The sequence below is a fragment of the Lacerta agilis genome, chromosome 2 (genome assembly GCF_009819535.1).
Source record: "Lacerta agilis isolate rLacAgi1 chromosome 2, rLacAgi1.pri, whole genome shotgun sequence".
Taxonomy (NCBI): domain Eukaryota; kingdom Metazoa; phylum Chordata; class Lepidosauria; order Squamata; family Lacertidae; genus Lacerta; species Lacerta agilis.
Window position 1 is genome coordinate 111,727,988 of NC_046313.1, and position 23,284 is coordinate 111,751,271.

The following is a 23,284-nucleotide window of genomic DNA, read 5'->3' on the forward strand; positions in this document are numbered from 1 at the left end:
AGGGATTTATGATATGTAAAATGTACCATGGAAGAGAGAAGGAAGTCACTATTATAAGGATGTTAAAATGAGTATTTTAACATCCTTATAATAGTGACTTCCCTTCTGGGCTACATCAATAGGAGTATAGCATCTAGCTCAAGGGAAATAATAGTACCACTGTATTCCGCTCTGGTCAGACCTCACCTGGAATACTGTGTCCAGTTCTGGGCACCACAGTTCAAGAAGGATACTGACAAGCTGGAACGTGTCCAGAGGAGGGCAACCAAAATGGTCAAAGGCCTGAAAACGATGCCTTATGAGGAACGGCTTAGGGAGCTGGTATGTTTAGCCTGGAGAAGAGAAGGTTAAGGGGGTGATATGATAGCCATGTTCACATATATAAAAGGATGTCATATAGAGGAGGGTGAAAGGTTGTTTTCTGCTGCTCCAGAGAAGCGGACACGGGGCAATGGATTCAAACTAAAGAAAGAAGATTCCACCTAAACATTAGGAAGAACTTCCTGACAGTGAGAGCTGTTCGGCAGGGAATTGCTGCCAAGGAGTGTGGTGGAGTCTCCTTCTTTGGAGGTTGAGGCTTGACAGCCATCTGTCAGGAATGCTTTGATGGTGTTTCCTGCTTGGCAGGGGGTTGGACTGGATGGCCCTTGTGGTCTCTTCCAACTCTGTGATTCTATGATTCTATTCTATGATTCTATGATATCTCTAAACAGAAATTTTAATTTAAAAAAATTATAAATAATAAAATAAAGTAATATGTTAACACCATAAACTTTGGTGGCTTTGCAACTACTGGTCTTTTGCACTGACATTTCTCTCTCCTCGCTTCATGTTTCTAGAGTCTCTTGTAACCTTTTACTGGTGCTTACTCCTTGCCTTAGGGAGAAGCTAACTGGGAACAAATTTGGGCCTCTTTGGCCTGCGGTGTGTGGTGTTTTGAGGTGCCCGACCACCTTTCCAAAAGTCAGCGTTGGACTAATGGTCACCCGGTTGCAGATGCCCGGCTTGGCCTGAGACACAAAATGGCCACTGAGCAAGCCAGCGCCAACACCCCAAGCTTCCAGTGCTGGCGGATCCGAAGTTGGGACAAAAATGGCGGAAAGAGGAGCAGGCCAGCTACCTTGCTGGCAAGGCTGCAGGTCCTTGCAATTCTTCAAGCCGGGAGCATGTGGGGCCTTGAGAGAGAGGCGGGGAAGACACCCTGAGTGGGACCAGCAGCGTCTCCAACACTTGGCACGATATATCCAGCCATTTAGCCACCACGAAGCTGAGTGGCCGCGGCAGGTTTGCCGTCAACTATGGGAGCTGTGCTGCCGGTGGCTGAAGCCGGAGAGACACGGCAAGGAGCAGATTTGGACCTGGTGGCCCTGGAAGAGTTCCTGAGGCCTTGCCCCCAGAAATGCAGAGCTGGGTCAGGGCGATTGGGCCAGAGGGTGCCTCACGAGCGGCAGCGGCGGCCGACAATGTCCTCCGGGGGAAGGAAGCAGTGAGGAGCAAGAGGAAACGGTAAGGATGGTTTGCTGCAAGCAATCTGAAGGGGTTGAGAAGGTAGGTGCAAGAAGATTAGAAATGAACGCAGAAGGGAGGATGTGAGGAAGTCCCCAAACAATGTTAGGAATAAGATAAGGATAGTAAATAAGTGTTTTTTGTTAAGGTTTTTGTATTTTTTTGTAGTGTGTAGTTTTTTGTTGTATTTTGTATTTTGTGTTTTATTGTTAAAATTTAATAAATTCTCTATATAAAAAAAGAGAAGGTAGGCGCAAGATGGGTGCTTGCTGGACACTGTTGCGCCGTTCCTTTTTTCCTCGATATTCGGGCAGTGGGTGCCGTTCCATAAGTATCCAAAACAGCACCACCCACGATGGGGGAAGGGTCAGCAGGTTTAGGGAACCCAGTCTCCTATCCGCAGAAGTACAAAAAAGGCTTTATGAGGGGGGTCCGGAAAACCTTGAAAGGGGAAAATCTCAAAACAGCCCATAGAGGAATGAGCATTCTTAGGTGACATTTGAGCCATACCTCTGAAGCGCTGCGACACCACCTTTAGACCATCATGAATTCACCCAAAGAATCGCGGAAAGTGGGTTGTTGTTTTTTAGGATGCCCAGAATTGTTAGGGGGGATTCTGGGCATCCTAAAAAAAAACCACTTCTCAGGAATCTGGGATGGTAGGATGAAAGGAGTCTTGTCAACTTGCCAAGGAACTGATAAGGTTCATTATTGAGTCATCTGCATTTGACAGACCGCTCTTCTTCCAGGGTGAGAGGGAAAATGGCAAAAACAGGTTACCGTATTTTTCCGTCTATAATACGCCCCCATGTATAAGACTATTTGAGGGGGCTCAGATTTAAGAAAATGTGGGGAGATGGTCCCGTGTATAAGATGCCCCCTCATTTTTGACATGTTTAAGGGAAAAAACCTAGTCTTTTACATGGAAAAATGCGGTATTTATTGGGACAGAGTGATTTTGCAGCTGTTGTTAAAGTTGCAAAACAACGAAGCACAGGACAGAGCGAGGGAGAAATTTCTGGAGCAACAATGGAATATCAGCTTTGCCCAAGGCATGATGGAGAACAGCAACAACCGGGGAAATAATATTTTACAAGGACAGGAAGAAAGAACATGGACAGAATAATTGCCACACACAGGAAGTTTGAGTGCCTCACTTGTAGTTTTATAAATCATTTAATGTGTCAACACGAATAGAAGTTGTTAATATTACAGTTGTTGTATAATGGGATTATTCTTATGACCGGAATGTAATTGAAATTAATAAGATTTTGGAATGCAGAAATAAAGAAACTCATCAACCATCAATTCTAGCATGTGGGGGCCCACTTTATCTAAATTATATAATTTGGTATTTGAATGATTGGTATTGGTAATTGTATTATAAACTGGCATTGTTATAATGAGGCTATTATTGGATTGTAATTGAAAACTAATAAAAAGCACTATTAAAAAAATGAGAAAAAGAATTGTTAGGGAGCCCCTATCCCCCACAGAGCTACAATTCCCCGAGCGGTTTAACATGCAACCGATCTTCACGGGGAACTCGGGGAACTGTAGCTCTGCCTGGTTTCTAGCGGATCTTTGCACCCATGAGGACTAGAACCTTAAACAAGCCTTAAACAAGCACGGAAGCTGCATTCTTTGCTCAGCTCCACATCCCGTGCTTTTCCTACGCTCCCTGGGAACGGTGGCACAGCCCTCGCTTGATAACAACCCTGTGAGCAAATGAGAAATCGCGCTGCTGAGAAGTTGACGGTGCTCTCCTTTCAGGAGCAGGTGACTTTTGAAGAGGTGGCCGTGTATTTCTCCAGTGCCGAGTGGAGTCTCCTTGATGCCAGCCAAAAAGCTCTGTACAGGGAAGTCATGCTGGAGAATTACGGGAACGTGGTCTCCTGGGTAAGAACACTGTTCAAAAAGCACAGAATATGAGTATTGGTTATTGGTTTGGTTCATCTCAATATGTTTTTGGCAGCTGAAATTCAACACCTTCCCTGCTGGGGGCAGGAGATTCATAATCCACCTGACCTCACAGATGACACTTTCATATTTAAAGTTTCATATTTAAAGTTTCATATTTCATGCCATCCCCACAGCATTCTTACAGGGTGTATTTTCCAATACTCCTCTGGATCTTCGACTCTGCCCATGCAACAAAGGAAAGATAGAGCAGTGTTTTTCAACCACTGTTCCGCGGCACACTAGTGTGCCGCGAGATGTTGCCTGGTGTGCCGTGGGAAAATTACTTTATGTATAGTCAATATAGGCACAGAGTTAAATTTTTTAACATTTTCTAATGGTGGTGTGCCTCGTGATTTTTTTCATGAAACAAGTGTGCCCAAAAAAGGTTGAAAAACACTGAGATAGAGGACTTTATTCACTTTTTCCTCTACTGCCCACTATATGTCTCAATAAGACCCAGGCTTTTCCCTCTAATCCCGCCGACTATCGCCAGGGACGATGACCGCATGAAATACTTACTGGTGGATGCCAACCCCTTGATTTCACGTGGAGTGGCCATCTATACATTACAGGCCCTGAAACTCAGGACCACCTTTTCGGCTAACTCGCCTTAGCCTTAGTTAGCCATATCTTCCTGATATGGACACTGTTGACATGCCCTGCTATTGTTCTCTATTTTATCTGTATTATCCAGCACGATTTTACATCTAATGTTTTAACTGTATCTGTAGTATTCTTTGTATAATCGTGCCTGGTCACTGCCTGGTCTTTTACTGTGTGCTATGGCCATATGGCTAATGCAATAAATAAATTGATTGATTGATATTTAAAGCTCTATGATAGTACTTTAAACAGTCATGGCTGCCCCCCAAAGAATTCTGGGAGCTGTAGTTTATTAGGGTGCTAAGAGTTATTAAAGGTAAAGGACCCCTGACCATTAGGTCCAGTCACAGACGACTCTGGGGTTGCGGCGCTCATCTCGCTCTATAGGCCGAGGGAGCTGGTGTTTGTCCACGGGCAGCTTCCGGGTCACGTGGCCAGCATGACTAAGCCGCTTCTGGCAAACCAGAGCAGCGCATGGAAATGCCGTTTACCTTCCTGCCGGAGCGGTACCTATTTATCTACTTGCACTTTGACGTGCTTTCGAACTGCTAGGTTGGCAGAAGCAGGACTGAACAACGGGACCTCACCCCATCGTGGGGATTTGAACCGCCGACCTTCTGATCGGCAAGCCCTAGACTATGTGGTTTAACCCACAGCACCACCCGCTCCCGCTAAGAGTTATTAGAAGGCCCCTATTCCCTTCGCGGAGGTAAAAGTCCCATAATTCCCCGGGAAGAGGGCTTGATTGTTAAACCAGTCTGGGAATTGTCACTTTGTGAGGAGAACAGGGGTCTGCTGTCAGCTCTCAGCACCCTCAACCAACTTCAGTCCCCAGGGTGTTTTGGGTGCGGAAGCTGTGGCTGCTGAAGGGGTATAAGAATTCTTTAAATGTATAGGGGTACACGGCCAGGGTCAGATCACATTTGAGGGTGGAAATGGCATAGTGGGGAAGAGTTGTAGCTCAGTGGCTGAGCGGAAAGCCTCAGGTTCAACCCCTGGCACCTCCAAGCAGGATTAGGTAAGGCTCCTTGCCTGATTCCCTGGATAGCTGCTGCCAGTCAGTGAAGACAATACTGAGATGCATCAGGTAGCTTTCCTGTGGAAGAGTCTAGCCACTTTTCTGGTGTCTGGAGAGGGCCAGTAAAGTTGAGTGGAGCCCTTTTTGAGAAGTCACAAAAGTAAAAGGGTTGTGTTGATGGTTTTTGTTTCGTTTCCTCTGAAGGACTTTGGCTTCTCAAACCCGAATTCGTCTCCTGGCTGGATGAAGAGGAAGAAGAAAGTGAGATATTTGTCCAGGGAGCTGCTGAAAGAGAGGAGAGATCAAGAGGAAGGAGTTCTTTGGGTATTTATTGATATTCGCTCTTATTTGATTTAGACGCTGCCCTTTAGCATATTGTGACACCACAATATGCTAAGCTATCAGCAGAATTAAAACGAAACACCAGGCAGCATTTAAAAGAAAACCAGACAGAAGATTTTTAAAACCAAAAATCTTATGTCACGATTCTCTGCTTCTTTCGGCAGGGGTTGAGAAGGGGTGTGAGAAGCAGACGAATGGGCCGGAAAGTTCTAGAGACGTGGAACTGTGTGGTGAGGCTTTGTTGAGAAGAGCTGAGCCAGAAGATGCGCTCGGTAGCGCATGGGCAGGAGGCGCCGAGGGGCAACTGGGGAGCCGCTCACATGAAAGCCGAGTCCGGTTCCTTAATTGCCTGGAAGGATATGGCAAGCCTGAGGATTATTTGGCCCAGCTGGGAATCTTCCAGAGCGAGGGAGCTTTCGAAAGCATGAAGGCCTTCATGCAGAATCCTGACCTCCTTGTCCCGAACCAAGCGAGTCTTCCGGGACGGAGGACGCACCAATGCTTGGTGTGTGGGAAGAGGCTGGCCAGCCGAGGGAAGCTCATCATCCACGAAAGGACGCACACGGGAGAGAAGCCGTTTGCGTGCTCCGACTGCGGGAAGTGCTTCAGCCAGCAGGCACACCTCAGCGGCCACCGGAGGACCCACACGGGGGAGAGGCCCTTCCAGTGCGCCGAGTGCGGAAGGAGCTTCAGCGACAGGACCTCCTTCAAGAGGCACGAGAGGATCCACACGGGAGAGAAGCCCTACGAGTGCACAGAGTGCGGGCGCCGCTTCAGCGACTGGACGGCCGCCAGGAGGCACATCGCCGCCCAGATGCGCACCAAAGCCCACAAGTGCGCGGATTGCGGGAAGGGCTTCCAGAACCTGGAGGAGCTCCTGAAGCACGAGGAAGGGCACCCGAGCGACAAGCCGTACACGTGCTCGGTCTGCGCCCAAGGCTTCAGCAAGGCGCAGTACCTTTTCAGGCACGGCATAACGCACGTGAGGGAACGGCGCGAACAGCAGCAGCAGGACCAGAGAGGCTCCCCTCGCGAAGGGGAAGCAGCCGCGCAGGAACCACCGTGTGCACTAGGGAGGGGCGCGAGGTCCGAGCGTGCAGCGAAGGTTCGCTCGCCAAGTGCGCCCTGAAACGCGCGGCAGCCGGGAAGGCCTTTGGGTGCTCGGAGTGCGGGCGCAGCTTCAGCCAGAGGACCAACCTGGTCATCCACTGGCAGACACACACGGGGGAGAAGCCCTACGAATGCGCCGAGTGCGCGAAATGCTTCGGCACCCGGACGTCTCTGCGGAGGCACCGGAGGATCCACACGGGGGAGAAGCCCTACCAGTGCTCGGACTGCGGGAGGTGCTACAGAGACGGGACGTCCTTCCGGCGGCACAGATTGACCCACACGGGCGAGAAGCCGCTTCCGGAAAGCTTTCCAGCCCCTGCCCAGCTCGTTAAACAGGAAGAAACCACATGGGGGAGATTCTCTGGGGCAGCCCCAGTTGCAGGGAAACTCCGGCTCAACAACCGTTCTGAAGGAGGCGGCTTCCAAGAAGGAAGTCACGTAACAAACAGGGGTAGGGAACCTGTGGACCTCCAGATTCCCCCCCCCCCACACACACAATTATTTTTGCCGGGCTACAACTCCCTTCCTGCCTCACCACTGACCATGCTGGCTGGGGAGCTGGAGTCCAACACAGACCTAGAGGGTCATTGTGTCAATGAAATACAAACTCTTGTATTGGGGTAGAAGCTGTTTCTTATAAACCTGCCACATCCCCTCAGACCGCTTATCTATTTGAACTCCAAATTGTAGTTCAGCAATATTTAGAGTGCTCACAGCAGCACCCCCCATCCCTGGTTTCGCCTTTCCTCGAACCCCCAGAAAGTTATGGCAGCCCATTTCCACCCCGAGTCATAATTGTTAAGTTTCAGAACTTTGACCATGTTTATGCCACACATTTTAAGACTGAAATAAATATAATTAAGAACTCTGGCCGGAAGTTTCAACCAAAACGATGCATTTACTCGTGAGTAAATACAAATATAGTATCAATCCTGTTAAGCATTACAGTCTTAAATGAAGAAATACCGTATTTTTCGCTCCATAGAACGCACCGGACCATAGGGCGCACCTCATTTTTAGAGGAGGAAACAAGGAAAAAAATTTTTTTCTGATTTTCCTCCTCTAAAAGCCCATGTGTGTGGTGTGTGTGTGTGTGTTTGAGGATCAGCTAAAAGTTTTGCAGCTTTTTTTTGCAAATGGAAAAGCCCTGGCTTTTTTGAGGATCAGCTAAAAGTTTTGCAGCTGTTTTTGCGAAGGCAAAAGGCTTTTTCTAGGATCAGCTAAAAGTTTTGCAGCTTTTTTTGCAAAGGGAAAAGCCCTGGGGTTTTTTTTCGAGGATCAGCTAAAGGTTTTGCAGCTTTTTTTGCAAAGGGGGAAAAGCAAAGCTCCTTTTGCAAAGGGGGAAAAGCAAAGAGGAAAAGCCCCATTTTTATGAGGTTTAACTCACATTTCTGAAAAATCTTAAGGGAGCTATTTCTACAGTTTCCAGACAGATAATCTAATCAGCCAGTCACATGTCCTGGGGAAACAAACAACCTCCCTCTGCAGCACATTCAACAAAGGAGGGCGGGGCTGAAAGGGAGCCGGGACTCTTATCTCTCTCCAGATCTCTTGCTGATCAGCTGCTGAGCGGGGTCCTTTCAACACTCCCTTTTCCTTTGTAAAATAAAAAGCATGATCCTGTTTTGGCCCCTGGGCAATTCAGCTCCAGGGACCACCATTCGCTCCATAAGACGCACAGGCATTTCCCCTTACTTTTTAGGAGTAAAAAGTGCGTCTTATGGAGCAAAAAATACGGTAGTTTCACATTGAAAAATCCCTTGAAAGTCTTTTAGAAGTTGATGTAAAGGCTTCTACGATGCGTGTCAGATGTATAATGAGACAACTGGAGACCAGGACAGGGCCCCGTTTCGGCATAGATGCCTTCCTCAGCTGGCAATATCAAATAATATTAGATAGTATGGAGTACATCAAGTTTCAGTAATTAAGATTTTACAAAGATCATTATTAGACAGCATCAAGCGAATTATATCAAGGTTTTAAATCAAGGTTTTAAAGTATCATTCACTAAATAAAATTTAATCAAGGTCATCATTCAGCAACATCAAAGGAATTACAAAAGGTTTTAAAGTATCATTCTAATAAATAGACCAAAGTAACTTTTCATAGTAGTCTAAGGGATTTTTCATTGTGAAACTATTTCTTTAAGACTGTAATGCTTAACAGGATTGATACTATATTTGTATTTACTCACAAGTAAACGCATCGTTTTGGTTGAAATTTCCGGCCAGAGTTCTTAATTATATTTATTTCAGTGTATTTTGTAATAAAAACTCCAACTTTATTTACGAACACATTTTAAGACGCCGTGGTACCACTTTGAAGTTTCATGGCTTCCCAAAAATAATTACGGGAGCTGTAGTTTGTTAAATAGTTGTTAGGAGACCCTTGCTCCACCCGCAGATGTACAAATTTCATAAATAATAATAATAATAACTATGGGAATAGTAACTCTGGAAGGGGAACAGTGGGGTCTCCTATCAACTCTCAGCGCCCTTGGCAAACCGCAACTCCCAGAAGTCTTCGGAGGGAAGCCATGATTTTTGAAAGTGCATTATTAATGGATTGTGTGAAAGTGGCCTTGGTGCAAGTGCCTCAGTTTGAATGTGTGCTGGCTCAGTTACAAAGCAGCCTGGTATCTATAGGCAAAGACTGCAGCTACTGAAACTAAGGAAATCTGGAAATTAAAAATAAAAAGATCTTGTTTTAAAAAGGGATGCATATTACATCTTGTTTTACCGCTCTGAGATTGCAGCAGAATGGGGGCTGGGGCAAAACACCTTAAAAGGACAGGACAAAAAAGTGGGAGGGGGGCAAGCTCTGGTGTTCAGTGAAGCAAAATTCTTCATTGTAGCTTGCTCTGTGGGTTTTGGAGTTTAGAACTCCTATGGGAGCTCTAGGTGGAAACAGCAGGAAATCAAGCCTTGTTAAGAACAGTTGAGGAAGTTGGGTATGTTTAGATTGGATAAGATGAGACTGAGATGAAATATGATAGCCATCTTCAAATAGAATCATAGAGTTGGAAGAGACCACCAGGGCCATCCAGTCCAACGCCCTGCCAAGCAGGAAACACCATCAAAGCATTCCTGACAGATGGCTGTCAAGACTCCGCTTAAAAACCTCCAAAGAAGGGGACTCCACCACACTCCTTGGCAGCAAATTCCACTGCCGAACAGCTCTCACTGTCAGGAAGTTCTTCCTAATGTTTAGGTGGAATCTTCTTTCTTGTAGTTTGAATCCATTGCTCCGTGTCTGCTTCTCTGGAGCAGCAGAAAACAACCTTTCACCCTCCTCTATATGACATCTTTTGACATATTTGAAGATGGCTATCCTATCACCCCTTAACCTTCTCTTCTCCAGGCTAAACATGCCCAGCTCCCTAAGCCGTTCCTCATAAGGCATTGTTTCCAGGCCTTTGGCCATTTTGGTTGCCCTCCTCTGGACACGTTCCAGCTTATCTCAAGGGCTCTCACATGGAAGATGGAGCAATATTGTTTTCTTGTGCTCCAGAGGGTAAAACCTGAGGCAACGGCTTCAAGTTACAAGAAAGGAACATCAGGAAGAATCCTGACGGTAAGAGTTGTTTGACAGGAGAACAGTCTACCTTGGGAGGTGGTGGACTTCCTTGAAGTTTTTAAAGCAGAGGTTGGAAGGCCGTCTGTCATGGATTTAGTTGAGATTCCTGCAATGCAGGGGGTTGGACTTGATGATCCTTGGGGTCCCTTCCAGCTCTACTGGAATTTTATAAGTAATTCTATGGATCTCTGAAGCACCTCCCTGGCTGTTAAAGGTGGCCGCGGCTGTGTTTAACACAGCGCATCTCCCACTCTCCTTTAAACGGCTGCCTGCCATCTGCGCTGCTTGTTCGTTCAGCTGCCTGCCGTGCTGTTGTATGTTGGGGATAGCTTGCCCCCCGAGAGGTAGTCATATGAATTGTAGTGTGACGACAGCATTACGTTTTTATATATTAGGAAGACATTTCCAGCCCTGGGAAATCATTGAATATTATCTACTACTGGTATCTATGCCTCACATTTCTGGAAACAAAGTTTTTGATTTCTGATATTCAGCCAATTAGGAATTTTATTTCACTGAGTCCCAGAACCATTTTTAAGCACGTGTGTTGTAGGCAGTGTGTTTTGATGCACCACAGTCACACATTTGCCTGTCTGCTACCCTGAACACCGGATTAAAAGGAAGGAAATGCTCTCCAAATGAGGAGGGAGAAAGGTTGTTTTCTTCTGCTCCAGAGAAGCGGACATGGGGCAATGGATTCAAACTACAGGAAAGAAGATTCCACCTAAACATTGGAAGAACTTCCTGACAGTGAGAGCTGTTCGACAGTGATTAGGGGGATAGTTTTATCAGTCCTAGGGACGCGGGTGGCGCTGTGGTCTAAACCACAGAGCCTAGGGCTTGCCGATCAGAAGGTCGGCGGTTCGAATCCTGCGACGGGGTGAGCTCCCGTTGCTCAGTCCCTAAAAGGATGTCATATAGAGGAGAGTGAAAGGTTGTTTTCTGCTGCTCCAGAGAAGCCACGGGGCAATGGATTCAAATTACAAGGAAGAAGATTCCACCTAAACATTAGGAAGAACTTCCTGACAGTAAGAGCTGTTTGACAGTGGAATTTGCTGCCAAGGAGTGTGGTGGAGTCTCCTTCTTTGGAGGTCTTTAAGCGGAGGCTTGACAGCCATCTGTCAGGAATGCTTTGATGGTGTTTCCTGCTTGGCAGGGGGTTGGACTGGATGGCCCTTGTGGTCTCTTCCAACTCTAGGATTCTATGAAATGCTCAGTTGGGCAACATTACGGCGGTATGTTGCTACTTTCATTTTCAGTCATAGGACTGTTTGAAAGAATATTGGGAACCTGTTGTTTGTTAAAGGTGCTTGTTGGGTGATCAATCATTCTCACAGATCTATGTCGAAACAAAATTAAAAATTAAAAATTCCTTCCAGTAGCACCTTAGAGACCGACTAAGTTTGTTCTTGGTATGAGCTTTCGTGTGCATGCACACTTCTTCAGTTGGTCTCTAAGGTGCTACTGGAAGGAATTTTTTGAAAAAAATTATTTGTTTTGACCACGGCAGACCAACACGGCTACCAACCTGTCATAGATCTATAGTTTTTATTATTAAAATTATTAGCCGTTTTTTGACACAGCAGTTCAAAGCGACTTTAAATATTTTAAGCAAAAACGCGCGTATATATAAAAACTAGCATTTTAAAAAACAACAACTAGAGAAAAACCTATTTCTTAAAAAGAAGAAGAAGAAGAAGAAGAAGAAGAAGAAGAAGAAGAAGAACATCCCACCCAGGCAAAAAGTTAAAACACAAAGGATTGAGCTGGTGCTTCTGCCACAAAATGGTGGGTGGGTTATTGGATCATTTTTGTTTTATTATGTTTTTAAATTGTGATTTTAGATTGTGAATTACCCTGAGACCTGCAGGCATAGGGCAGTATGCCAATTTAATCAATAACAATAAACAAAACACACAGGGAAACCCTTGGCCGCCTAAGTCTCTTTCTTTCTCCAAGATTCCTGTACGGAGTTGTCACCCAAACATCACCACCACTATTATTATTATTATTATTATTATTATTATTATTATTATTATTATTATTATATTATTATTACGAAACCAGCTCCTCACGCACACAGGAGGGAAGGACGCCTGATAAACCGTCGCTTTTCGCCCCGCATATGGCGGAAGTGAGGGCAGGGAGCCGGAAGTGTCGATGGCTGCCAGGCCTGCGGTCGTTTCCCATTCTGTAGGCGCGCAGCCTGGGCGGACCCATTGGCTGCCGCCGCGCCTTATCATCCCTCGCGGCCGCCGTAGCCCCACCCACAGCGGCCATGTGCGAGCGGCGCTCGGTGGTCCGGCAGACGCTGTGCGGCGCTTCTTGCGGGAGCACCCTGCGCTGCGCCTCCTGCCTGCGGGGGACAGAGTCCGCTGCGCCCTGACCGGCCACGAGCTGCCCTGCCGGTTTGCCGGAGCTGCAGGCCTACACGAATGGCAAGAAGTACTCGAGGCTGGTCCAGGCGGCCGGGGCCCTGGACGGCGAGTATGGGCCGCACATCGTTCCCACACCAAAAACCCCGCGCAGCTCTTCTGCAAGCTCACCCTCCGCCACATCAACAGGATCCCGGCGCACGTCCTCCGCCACGTGCAAGGCCGGCGCTATCAGAAGGCGCTGAGAAGGTACGAGGAATGCGAGAAGGAAGGCACGAAGTACGTCCCCTTGCTTGCTCCGGAAACCCCGTGCCCGGGATCCGCCGGCAGGGATCCGCCGGCAGTCCGATCGGAATGGATCCTGGGAGCACCCGTCCAGCAGCGAGAGCAGCGGAACGGACGACAGCATGAGCGACTTGTACCCGCCCGGGCTTTTCCCGGAGAAAAATCCAGCAGCCAAGGGAAGGAGCAGCGACGGAGTGGTGTCAGAGCCGGCGGTGGATAAAAGTGTCGCGGTGGGGAGAGAGGGGGGGATCCCATGGAGGTGGATTTGCAAACAGGCACCAAAAGGGCAAAGAGACAAGCAGGCCCCTTCAAGAAGAAGTTCAAAAGTTGAAATCGGAAACCCGGAAGCTTTGGGAGAGACGTCGGTGCGAAGGAGACGTTTCTTGAAACCACAAAACACCGATTGTGTGTGGCGAGGGGCTATGGAAAGAAGACTGGTTTCGTCTGGCCTAATTCTGACACACACACACCCCCAAATGCATGTCTAGTGGCTAGGGATGATGGGAACTGTAGCCCAGCCTTAGCTGGAGGCCCAAGATTGTTGTAGATATTGCTCATACCTTAGGGGTTAAAAAATAAACCCCACCTGGGAAACAGGCATCTTCCCATGTGCCAGGGTTAAGTGCAGTGAATTAGTTCAAAAATCTTGGGTGATTTCTAGTTCATTGCACCATCTTCTGTCAGGTCACAACCTGAGGCCCATGGCATTCTTTCAGAAATCCAACCCTTTGGACATTTAAGCTTACAGATCACAATTGTTGGGGAAATAAACAATTCAGATTCCACTCTCTGTGTGTCCATGTTTTATTTGTCTTGGTATTTTATACTTCAGCACAGCAGCATGTAAACTTCTGAATACTTTGGGGGGGGATTTCCAAGGATCAGGGTTTCCCAAACTTGCGTCTCCAGCTTTTTTTTTTGGACTACAGTTTCCATCATCCTTGACTACTGGTTCTGCTAGCTAAGATGATAGGAGTTATAGTCCAAAAACAGCTGGAGAGAGACCCAAGTTTGGGAAACCGTGTTTTAGATGACTGTGAACTTTGTTTTGTAAAGGGTCAAACTTGAACTGGAACGAATTCCTTTTTAAAGCAAACTCCAATTGGTGCATTTGTGACTGATTCTATCTGGTTGGCGGGGGCGGCAAATGGGCTCTGCAGTAAAATGTTTCGTGTGGAGAACTCCCAGTTCAGGATTAAATTAGGAAAAATTGAGGCTGGAACCAGGTCTGGGTAATTTGTCACTGCCTGCAGCTTCAATGACAGGACAGAAAATGCAGGAAAACAAATCAAGTTATATAATTGAGTGGAGGTTGGAATAAAGCTTAAGAAACTGGCAGTAAGAAACATACACACACAAATCTGTGCTGCTCTTTCAAAATATTTTTATTTGTGGATGGTGTGTTAAACCATAAGTACAGTTCTGCACAGGCTGTGAATGTAAGCGCACCAAAAAGAGAATATGAGGAAAGACACAACTCAAGTCTCCTAAGGAACTCACATTTTTAAAATGCAAATTTCTAGAGGTGCTTGAAAGACAATGTGAGTGATGCTTGCTAAAATCACAGAACCCAGTAAGGGTCCATTAGAGATCCTGGGGCTGGAAGCTAGCTGCAGGGTCCTGCATATCTCCTTCCTTCTCCCCATAATTTACCATATCTTTTTGCAAAATAGAAATAAACTGCAGACTAGCTTATGCCAAGCAAGGTGATAATTTATTCAGGTAGCAAAACTCCCCCCCCCCCCCAAAAAAAGTTCTAGAAGAAATTTGAGTACCTGAAAGCGAATTCCCCCCTGCAAATATTTATTTCTCCATGGATTATACATAGCTTCAGAAATATAGAATAATTCAACATGGACCACACCTGGAAGTCTCTCCCTCCTGAACCACCAATACAGTGCTCTCATGACTGGGAAAGGAACACTACTCCAATCTTAAATGAGCTTACAGGGGTCTCTACCCACACCTGTTAAAAAATGATAAAAAAAGAATCTAGAATAAAGGTGGCAGTCACATAACTAATGTGTGGGAGAATGTTTTTTCAAAGATAGGGCTGCTATACATCCTGATTTTCCCAGACATTACTGGGATTTCACATTTCAAAGGTGGAATTGATGTCCGGGGTGAATATCTGAAAGGTGGTGCTTTGTCCTGAATCTGGAGGTTGTCTTAAAAAAAGCTCAACAACTTTTGGCTATTAGCCATGGCAGCCAAATGGAGACTCCATCTCTAGGGCCAGTCTACCTCTGGGTATCAGTTGCATGGAGGGGTGTGTCCTTTGTGCTCTGCTATGACACACCCAGAGCACTCTGGCTGGATGTTTGGAGGAATTAAGGAAGCTAGACCAGATGGGCTCCTTGGCCTGATCCAGCTGTTCTTACATTCTCAGAACACATTTTAATAGCTCGAAGACATCCAGCAAAGCAGGATGTTGGAAGATCAGGGCAAGCACAGAGTTTTAACAGCTGCTGGGAATCACAAGTGGGCCAAGTGTTATACATGCAGGTCCTGCTTTTGGGGTTCCATTCAGGACATCTGTTTGGCTACTAGGAAAGCAGGATGCTGGCTGGGCCTCCTGTCCGATCCAGCCTGTCAGGCTCATGCTTGTTGGGGAAGAGCCCTACAACAACCCAGCAGGGATTGTGTGGCTGCTGTATTCATACTGCATGACCACCCTGAACAAATGTATCAGCACCAGTAAGTCGATACTGAGACTGCTGTGGGTCAAAATTTTAATACATTTCCAACCCCAAGGTATTAAAATTTTGATCCACAACAGTCTCAGCATCTTTCTTACTTTCGCACAGCCTACTATTCTGCAATAGTCCAAAATCCACACATTTTCAGTTTATATATTTATGGCTGATTTGGGGTGAAGGTAAAGGACCTCTGGTTAAGTCCAGTCGAATTCGACTTTGGGTGCGGCACTCATTTCCGCTTTCAGGCCAAGAGAGACGGCATTTGTCTGCAGACTGCTTTCCGGGTCATATGGCCAGCATGACTAAACAGCTTCTGGCGCAACGGGACACCGTGACGAGTGCCAGAGCGCACGGAAACACCGTTTACCTTCCTGCCACAGTGGTACCTATTTATCTACTCACGCTGGTGTGCTTTCAAACTGCTAGGTTGGCAGGAGCTGCGGCAGAGTAACGGGAGCTCACCCCATCATGGGGATTCAAACTACCAACCTTAGGATCGGCAAGCTCAAAAGGCTCAGCGGTTTAGACCACAGTGCCACCCACTGATTTGGGGATAGTTTTATCAGTCCTAGGGACGCAGGTGGTGCTGTGGTCTAAACCACAGAGCCTAGGGCTTGCCGATCAGAAGGTCGGTGGTTCGAATCCTGCGACGGGGTGAGCTCCTGTCACTCAGTCCCTGCTCCTGCCAATCTAGCAGTTCAAAAACACATCAAAGTGCAAGTAGATAAATAGGTACCGCTCCGGCGGGAAGGTAAACGGCGTTTCCGTGCGCTGCTCTGGTTCGCCAGAAGCGGCTTAGTCATGCTGGCCACATGATCCGGAAGCTGTATGCCGGCTCCCTTGGCCACTAAAGCGGGATGAGCGCCACAACCCCAGAGTCGTCCGCGACTGGACCTAATGGTCAGGGGTCCCTTTACCTTTACCTATCCGTCCTGCTAGCCAGCTTCCCATTGAGGCATCTGGTTGGCCACCATGAGAACAGGATACTGGACTAGATGGACACTGGCTTGGTCCAACAGGCTCTTCTTGTGTTCTGTGTGTAAACAGGTGTTCATAAAACTTGGAATAGTCTGTCAGGCTTCTTTTGCCCATGGGTTCTGCTAAATAGTACTTCTTAAAACAGCGGGGCCAGGAATCTCAATCCAGTCTCAGGTGGGGCTCAGCGCCATCACCTGCCCAGTGCTTTCTCCTCACTCGCCCTCCTGGTTCCCGAACTGTTGCACCAATGTCAGCACCATAATTTTATTACACACCAGGTCAAGTTCCTGGGAGACAGAAATTTAAGAGGATCAGGAAGAAAGGAAGATCTCCTTCCTCTGGAGGGAAACGGCCAGAGGAAATATCGAGGGAAATCATACATCCAAAGGTTAGTATTTCAAATAACAACAGTAATATTTCGCCCTCCCCCTAAGAAATCCCACACCTGAGAATAGCAATGAAAGGGGAAAAAGGAAAGCTGTTAGAGGAATGAATGAAACTGGCAGCTTGGGGGTGGGCACAGGGAATGGTGAAAGGAGGAAAGGAGAAGAAATAGCAGGAGATGAATAAAGTACTTGTGAGAGGTGCATGGAGAGAAAGGAAACATAAAATAATTTGGCTTCTCCACTTGAGCAAAATTCTGCCTAAAATGAAGCTATCGTGATACTTCCATGATACTGCTCACAACTTGAGGAAAGCCGAACTGTGGAACGCTGTGTTAGGAAAGGCTAAGGCAAAGTATTTAGAAACTGTTACAGGTAGGTAGCTGTGTTGGTCTGCCATAGTCAAAACGAAATAAAAAATAAAAAAATTCCTTCCAGTAGCACCTTAGAGACCAACCAAGTTTGTTCTTGGTATGAGCTTTCGTGTGCATGCACACGAAAGATCATACCAAGAACAAACTTACTAGTTGGTCTCTAAGGTGCTACTGGAAGGAATTTTTTATTTTATTTAGAAACTGAGAGATCAGGGAGCAGTGATTTTCAGCTGATTGTGCTGAACGTCATCTCAGATCTGCCACCATTTTGCGAGTGGCTCTGCCCTTGCACCTTATGACTGGTGGCCTCACGTTTGTTGCTGGTGGGTCTAAGTAAGTTCCAGCCCTTTTAAGTGTTTGCTGGAGGTGGACAGTTTTGAGACCAACCCTGCTCTAGTGAGAAAGCAGCTCAGCCTGGCTCAAAAAAACTGCCCCCGTAATCTTGTTTCTGCACCATTTTTGCTTTCCTGTGTGTGATGATCCGTCAGCCACCAGGGAAGCCTTTCCATCTGTGCCTTCGTACAGTTTCTCTCTGCTGTGGAGCCATAAACGTGGTTGAAGCTTTGACCCTGCACTCTCGATTGCTGATACGGTTTCTTTCCTAACTCAACGACTTGGATTCTCAGGTGAGTAAGAAGGTAGATGATGCAAACGTTCACAAGGTTTCTCGTGCTATGTGGATTTTCTTGTGCCTGAAGAGGTGCGAGGGGTCGCTGAAGTTCCGCCCATTCGGGACACACGAACGGCCTCTCCCCCGTGTGGATTCTCCGGTGGTTCACAAGCTGCGAGAGCTGACGGAAGCACTTCCCACACTCCAAGCACGTGTACGGTTTTCCCCTGTGTGGATTCTCTGATGTTTTACAAGCGGTGATCGCTCTCGGAAACACTTCCCGCACTCGGAACATTTGTACGGCTTCTCTCCCGTGTGGATTCTCTGGTGACTAATAAGGGCCGACCTCCTCCGGAAGCATTTCCCGCATTCCGAGCACCGACACGGCCTGTCACTTGTGTGGGTCCTTTCATGCACGAGTAGCTCGTTCCCTGTGCAGAAGCTCTTCCCACAGGTCAGGCATTTGTATGGCCTGTCTTGTGTGTGGGTCCTCTTGTGCCTGATCAGGTGCGAGGGGTCTCCGAAGCTCTTCCCGCAGTCAGGGCAGCTGAAGGGTTTCTCCCCCTGTGGGTTCTCTCATGGTTCATGAGCTGCGAGTGCTGGCGGAAGTCCTTCCCGCAAATGGAGCATTTGAATGGTTTCTCTCCCGTGTGGATTCTCTGGTGTTTAATGAGGACTGATCTGCTGCTAAAGCTTTGGCCACATTCTGGGCATTTATACGGCTTCTCTCCCCTGTGGATTCTCCATGGGCAAGGAGACCTGAATTGTGGTTGAAGCTTTTCCCACACTCTGAGCACTGATATGGTTTCTCTCCTGTGTGAATTCTCATGTGAGTAGTAAGATAGGCACTGGTGCTAAAGCTCTTCCCACAAACAGAGCACTCACAAGGTTTCTCTCCGGTATGGGTTCTTTTGTGTCTGTTGAGGTGAGATGGGTCGCTGAAGGCCCTCCCACAATCTGAACAGGCATATGGCCTCTCCCCTGTGTGGATTCTCTGGTGGCTCCCAAGCTGAGAGTGCTGTCGGAAGCATTTTCCGCACTCCACACACTTGTAGGGCTTCTCTCCCGTGTGGATTCTCTGGTGTTTCACAAGCTGCGACTGCTGCCGGAAGCACTTCCCGCACTCGGAGCATTTGTAGGGCTTCTCGCCCGTGTGGATCCCCTGGTGGTTCACGAGCTGGGAATGCTGCCGGAAGCACTTCCCGCACTCTGAGCATTTGTAGGGCTTCTCTCCTGTGTGGATTCTCTGATGTTTTGCGAGCTGCGAATTGTATTGGAAGCACTTCTCGCACTCGGAGCATTTGTGAGGCTTCTCCCTGTATGCATCCTCTGGTGGCTAATGAGGACCGACATCCTGGTGAAGCTTTGCCCACAGGCAGTGCACTGGCACGGTTTTTCGCTCGTGTGGATTCTCTCGTGCATGAGAAGCTCGTTCCCTGTGCAGAAACTCTTTCCACACACCAAGCACTTGTACGGCCTCTCTCTCATGTGGGTCCTCTTGTGCCTGATGAGGTGCGAGGGGTCACCAAAGCTTTTCCCGCAGCTGGGACAGCTGTACGGTTTCTCTCCGGTGTGGATTCTCTCGTGGTTAACAAGGTGAGAGTGTTGGCGAAAGCCCTTCCCACAAACGGAGCATTTGAAAGGCTTCTCTCCCGTGTGGATCCTCTGATGTTTAATGAGGACCGACCTACTGTTAAAGTTTTGGCCACAATCTGGGCATTTGAACAGAGCCCTGTCGTCTTGGATTTTTCCATGTGCCAGGAGATCAGACGTCTCCCTCAAGACTTTTACACACTCAAGGGGTCCTCTTTCTGCTGATCCTCAGGGAGACCCTGCTGGAATATTCTGTCCTCCACTTCCTCATACCTGCCCTTGTGATCAATCAAGTTGTCCTCTTCTTCTGCTAGGCAGTTTCCCTGCTGGCTCTCAGAGGCTTCATCTCCCAGATTGGGGCTCCAAGATAAATTCTGTTCCGCTCCTCTCAGTAGCATCGCATGTGGTTCCACTTCCACAGGATTTCCAGCCTCATTTGGCTCATTCCCACACATCCACTCATCACCTGCCGGAACAAGAACAGAATTCCAGTGTGAGTCTTTTTTTGGAGAGAGATGGAGGGGCAGAGAAAGGAAGGAAGGAAGGAAGGAAGGAAGAAGGAAGGAAGGAAGGAAGCAAGCTCTGGCTACACACTAGGAGCAGCTGCATGGATACAGCCGCAGTGCCACATGCCTGAATTACATCCCAGTTGGACTACTGTAACCTGCTCTATGTGGGGCTGCCTTTGAAAAGTGCTTGGAAGCCCCACCTGAAACATATCTCCCTATACGAACTTGCCTGGGTGCTGAGATCCTCAGGTGAGGTCATTCTCTCTGTCAGAAGCACATAGCCTTTTCTGTGGCAGCCCCCATACTCTGGAATTCCCTCCAGGAGATGTTAAACTGCCTTCCTTTTTGTTATCTTGCTTTCCTATTAATCCAGGCTTTTGAAAACCAAGGTGCAGACCACTAGGCCGCTGTCAGGACAAACTGCATCTGAAGGCTGGTTTTAAATGTGTTTCAGTGTACTTTTAAATATTGTTTTGGTCAGGATAGTTTTACTCCTTTGTATTGATACAGTCAAACCTCGGTTGTTGAACATAATCCAAATAATTGAATAATATTCGCCTTTAAAAACAAACAAACCAGGGTATGCGTGACTCTAAATTCATGGAGATTAGATCTAGCAACGATCAGTAATCATGGTGAATAACAGCAGAATGTCTATTGTTCCCCATCTCTAAAGCAGAGTTTCCCAAAGTGGTCAATACTGATCCTTTGGGGTCAAATTGAAAGGTGGGGGGGGGGGTCCCAGGACAGAATGAGAGGACAAATCAATGAAGAGGATTCTTGCCTGAGAAGGTGGCAGCTCCATCATCGGCCTCTTGCTTGATATCCTGGAGGAGCAATCCCTGCCAAGTGTCTTGAAGAGTGTCCTCTGTCTCGGGGAGATTCATTTTTTTCTTGCTTCTAGCAGAGAGCAGCAGAGATCTTGTTCAGTAAAGAGGTGCAGAAAAGGAAAGAGGAGCATTGATCATAAAACCACTCTGGGAATTAAGCCCTGTGAGGAAAATGGGGGGGGGGGTTTGTCTCCTAACAACTCTGAGGATGCTTAACAAACTACAGTTCCCAGGATCCTTTGGGGGGAAGCTTTGAATGTTGAAAGACCCTCTTGCCCTGATGGGAGGGGAGATTGGACACCATATTTTAAAAAAAGCAATTGGTAATTTCCCTTCTTTTGAAGCTGTTTTCCGTATACTTCTGTCTAAATCTACACACCTCTGTTTTTTGCCTTTATAAGTAAAGGAAATCCCTTCAGGGAATTCCCATCTGAAGCCGATATTTTTTTTTAAGGGCCTCTGTCAAAAAATTATAATCCTCTCTCTTCTTCAAGATCTCTTTTAAAATTATAATCCTCTCATCATCTATTTCAAGACCTTTTTCATAATATGTCTGGAGCACTCTGTCTTTGATGGAATTCCCTGGTAATCTTGACCACGTCGACAGAAAGGGCCTTTTCTCTTCCTTTGTCTGGTTCAAGACCCACTGAATCCCCCTTCTGCCTTCAGTCCTCCTAATGCAGCTGCGGCTGGAGACCCAGCAGACACATTTCTCGGCTCAGCAGACGACACTGTAGTAAAAAACGGGGCTGAGCCAGAATCACTCCAAGTACTTGTTCCCTCCAAAAATCAATGCATTGCCTGAAAATATTACCCTCTCTCTGCAGGGTATAATCATAAATCAATATTCTTCACGGGGAATGAAATGGAACAAAGAATAATATCAATATTCAGAGACAATGCATGTTTCCAAATCTTAAGAAGAGATTGTTGTTGTTGTTGAACTACGAAAGTATGTGTTTTCATCTGTATTCCCGCCCCGCCCCACAAAAAACTTCAATTTCAGTTGAGAAAATTGATGACTTTGCTGTTTCCTCCCTGCACTGTAAAGATTTTGCTGTGGTTTTTGAGCCAGTAACGTCAGCTGGGAAACCTCTATTGGCAGTACCGATGTGACTGAATCCCCCAAATAGTCAAAAATAGCGACAGTCTAGAAGCGATCCCAAGACGTCTCAAAAGATCCTCATAGCAAGGCATCGATTTGGACACAACCACCAAAATATCGAAAACAGAGGCAAACTTTCCGCTTCTGCTGTCAAGAGACTGGCTGTTAAGCAAACAAGGAGGTGTGCGTTATTAAATAGTATTTAGTAACAGCTTTAAAGGGTGTGTTGGAGGAGATTGCAGATTTCCATCTGGGGCTGTGGAGACAAGTCAATTTCATTTATCTATTTTTTTAAATATATATTTTAAAACAAACGAGGGCTCAGCCATTGTGTGCTCTTTTCTCCCAGCAGCCCTCGGTGTAACTGAAACTTGCAGAGCAAACTACTACGCCCTTACCCAACTGAGCTTGCAGTCTCCTCCCTACAGAAGACTGGGATTAAATGCATTAAATGCGGGCTTTGGCCGCAACATCGCCAGGCCCTTTTCCCCACCCTCTCCTCTCTCTGCCCCTTGCTCTGCTTAGCCTCCAGCCTGACGAAGAGCTCTGCTGAACCCGAAAGCGGGCGCTTTTCACACTCACCAGCTGCTCTGCTCTCTCGGGTCCTCCAGCCAAGGTTGAGCGAAGCCGGAAGAGGCTCTCGCGGCCCTCTAGGAACGAAGATTCGCTCTCCTTAACCCTTTTGTACGGGAGGAGGAGGCGGCGGTGTGGTGGGAGAAGCATTTTCAGCGTCTTGTGACAGCTGAAAGGCTGCAACGTACATCATGCAGCCTTCCCCAAGCTGGTGCCCTCCCATCAGCACCATGGGGCTTTGCCTTGAGTGTTCGTTTAGTATGATGTTGCTGCTGTTTATTTATTTTTAATTCTATTTTATTGAAAAATTCAATTGAACAAAATAACGTGGGGGGGGGGGGAGGAAAAAGCGCATTTTAAAAATACCAAAAACAAACAACCACTATAATTCCATAATACAAAGGTATATGAGTGAAATTATTATTCTAATACATATACATTTATTGATAACCCACTGTTATTTTTTAATAAATGTATTCCAAATGTCATTCTATTTGTCCATACATAATCTGTGTCTATAAGCTATCTGTTATGTTGCAAGAGTTGTCAGAATGAAGGGAGCTGTATATTTATCATTCCACTGACTCAGTCTTTTAGCTGTAGTGAGGGCACAGCAAAACCATTTACGTTGACAGGTTGTCAATTCCAACGTAATTTAAAATAATGTTATCCTCTGACAGTACTAGCTCCCCCGCCAAAAAAGTAATATTTATAATTTTATACAATCTGGTACTTTCTCCCAAAACTTCATAAGCATAGGATATTGCATAAACATATGTATCAAAGAAGCATTATCCTTATTACATCTCCAATATGCTGCCATAAATAGTTCTATACAAACGTAACAGAGTAC

The 23,284-nt window shown here is 46.8% G+C and overlaps 2 protein-coding genes and 1 pseudogene across 2 annotated transcripts; 2 read left to right on the forward strand and 1 right to left on the reverse strand.

The window, feature by feature from the left end:
* Positions 1-5,256: 5,256 nt before the first annotated feature.
* On the forward strand, positions 5,257-6,723 carry LOC117042818 (gastrula zinc finger protein XlCGF49.1-like). The gene is made up of 2 exons (XM_033142473.1): positions 5,257-5,398; positions 5,596-6,723. Exon 2 carries the CDS (start codon positions 5,856-5,858, stop codon positions 6,558-6,560), a length of 705 nt encoding a protein of 234 aa, XP_032998364.1. The 5' UTR covers positions 5,257-5,398; positions 5,596-5,855; the 3' UTR covers positions 6,561-6,723.
* A 5,554-nt stretch (positions 6,724-12,277) lies between these two features.
* Positions 12,278-13,517, forward strand: SURF2 (surfeit 2). The gene is given in 6 exon segments (XM_033141994.1): positions 12,278-12,526; positions 12,528-12,624; positions 12,627-12,780; positions 12,782-13,002; positions 13,005-13,142; positions 13,462-13,517. Coding segments are annotated over 6 exon segments (915 nt in total).
* Positions 13,518-17,408: 3,891 nt separating this feature from the next.
* Positions 17,409-22,581, reverse strand: LOC117042448 (annotated as a pseudogene).
* Between the last annotated feature and the right edge of the window lie 703 nt (positions 22,582-23,284).

What these genes read in the sequence shown, in the direction of transcription:
- LOC117042818 (XM_033142473.1), top strand. Translation starts at nt 5,856, where the DNA reads ATGAAGGCCTTCATGCAGAATCCTGACCTCCTTGTCCCGAACCAAGCG.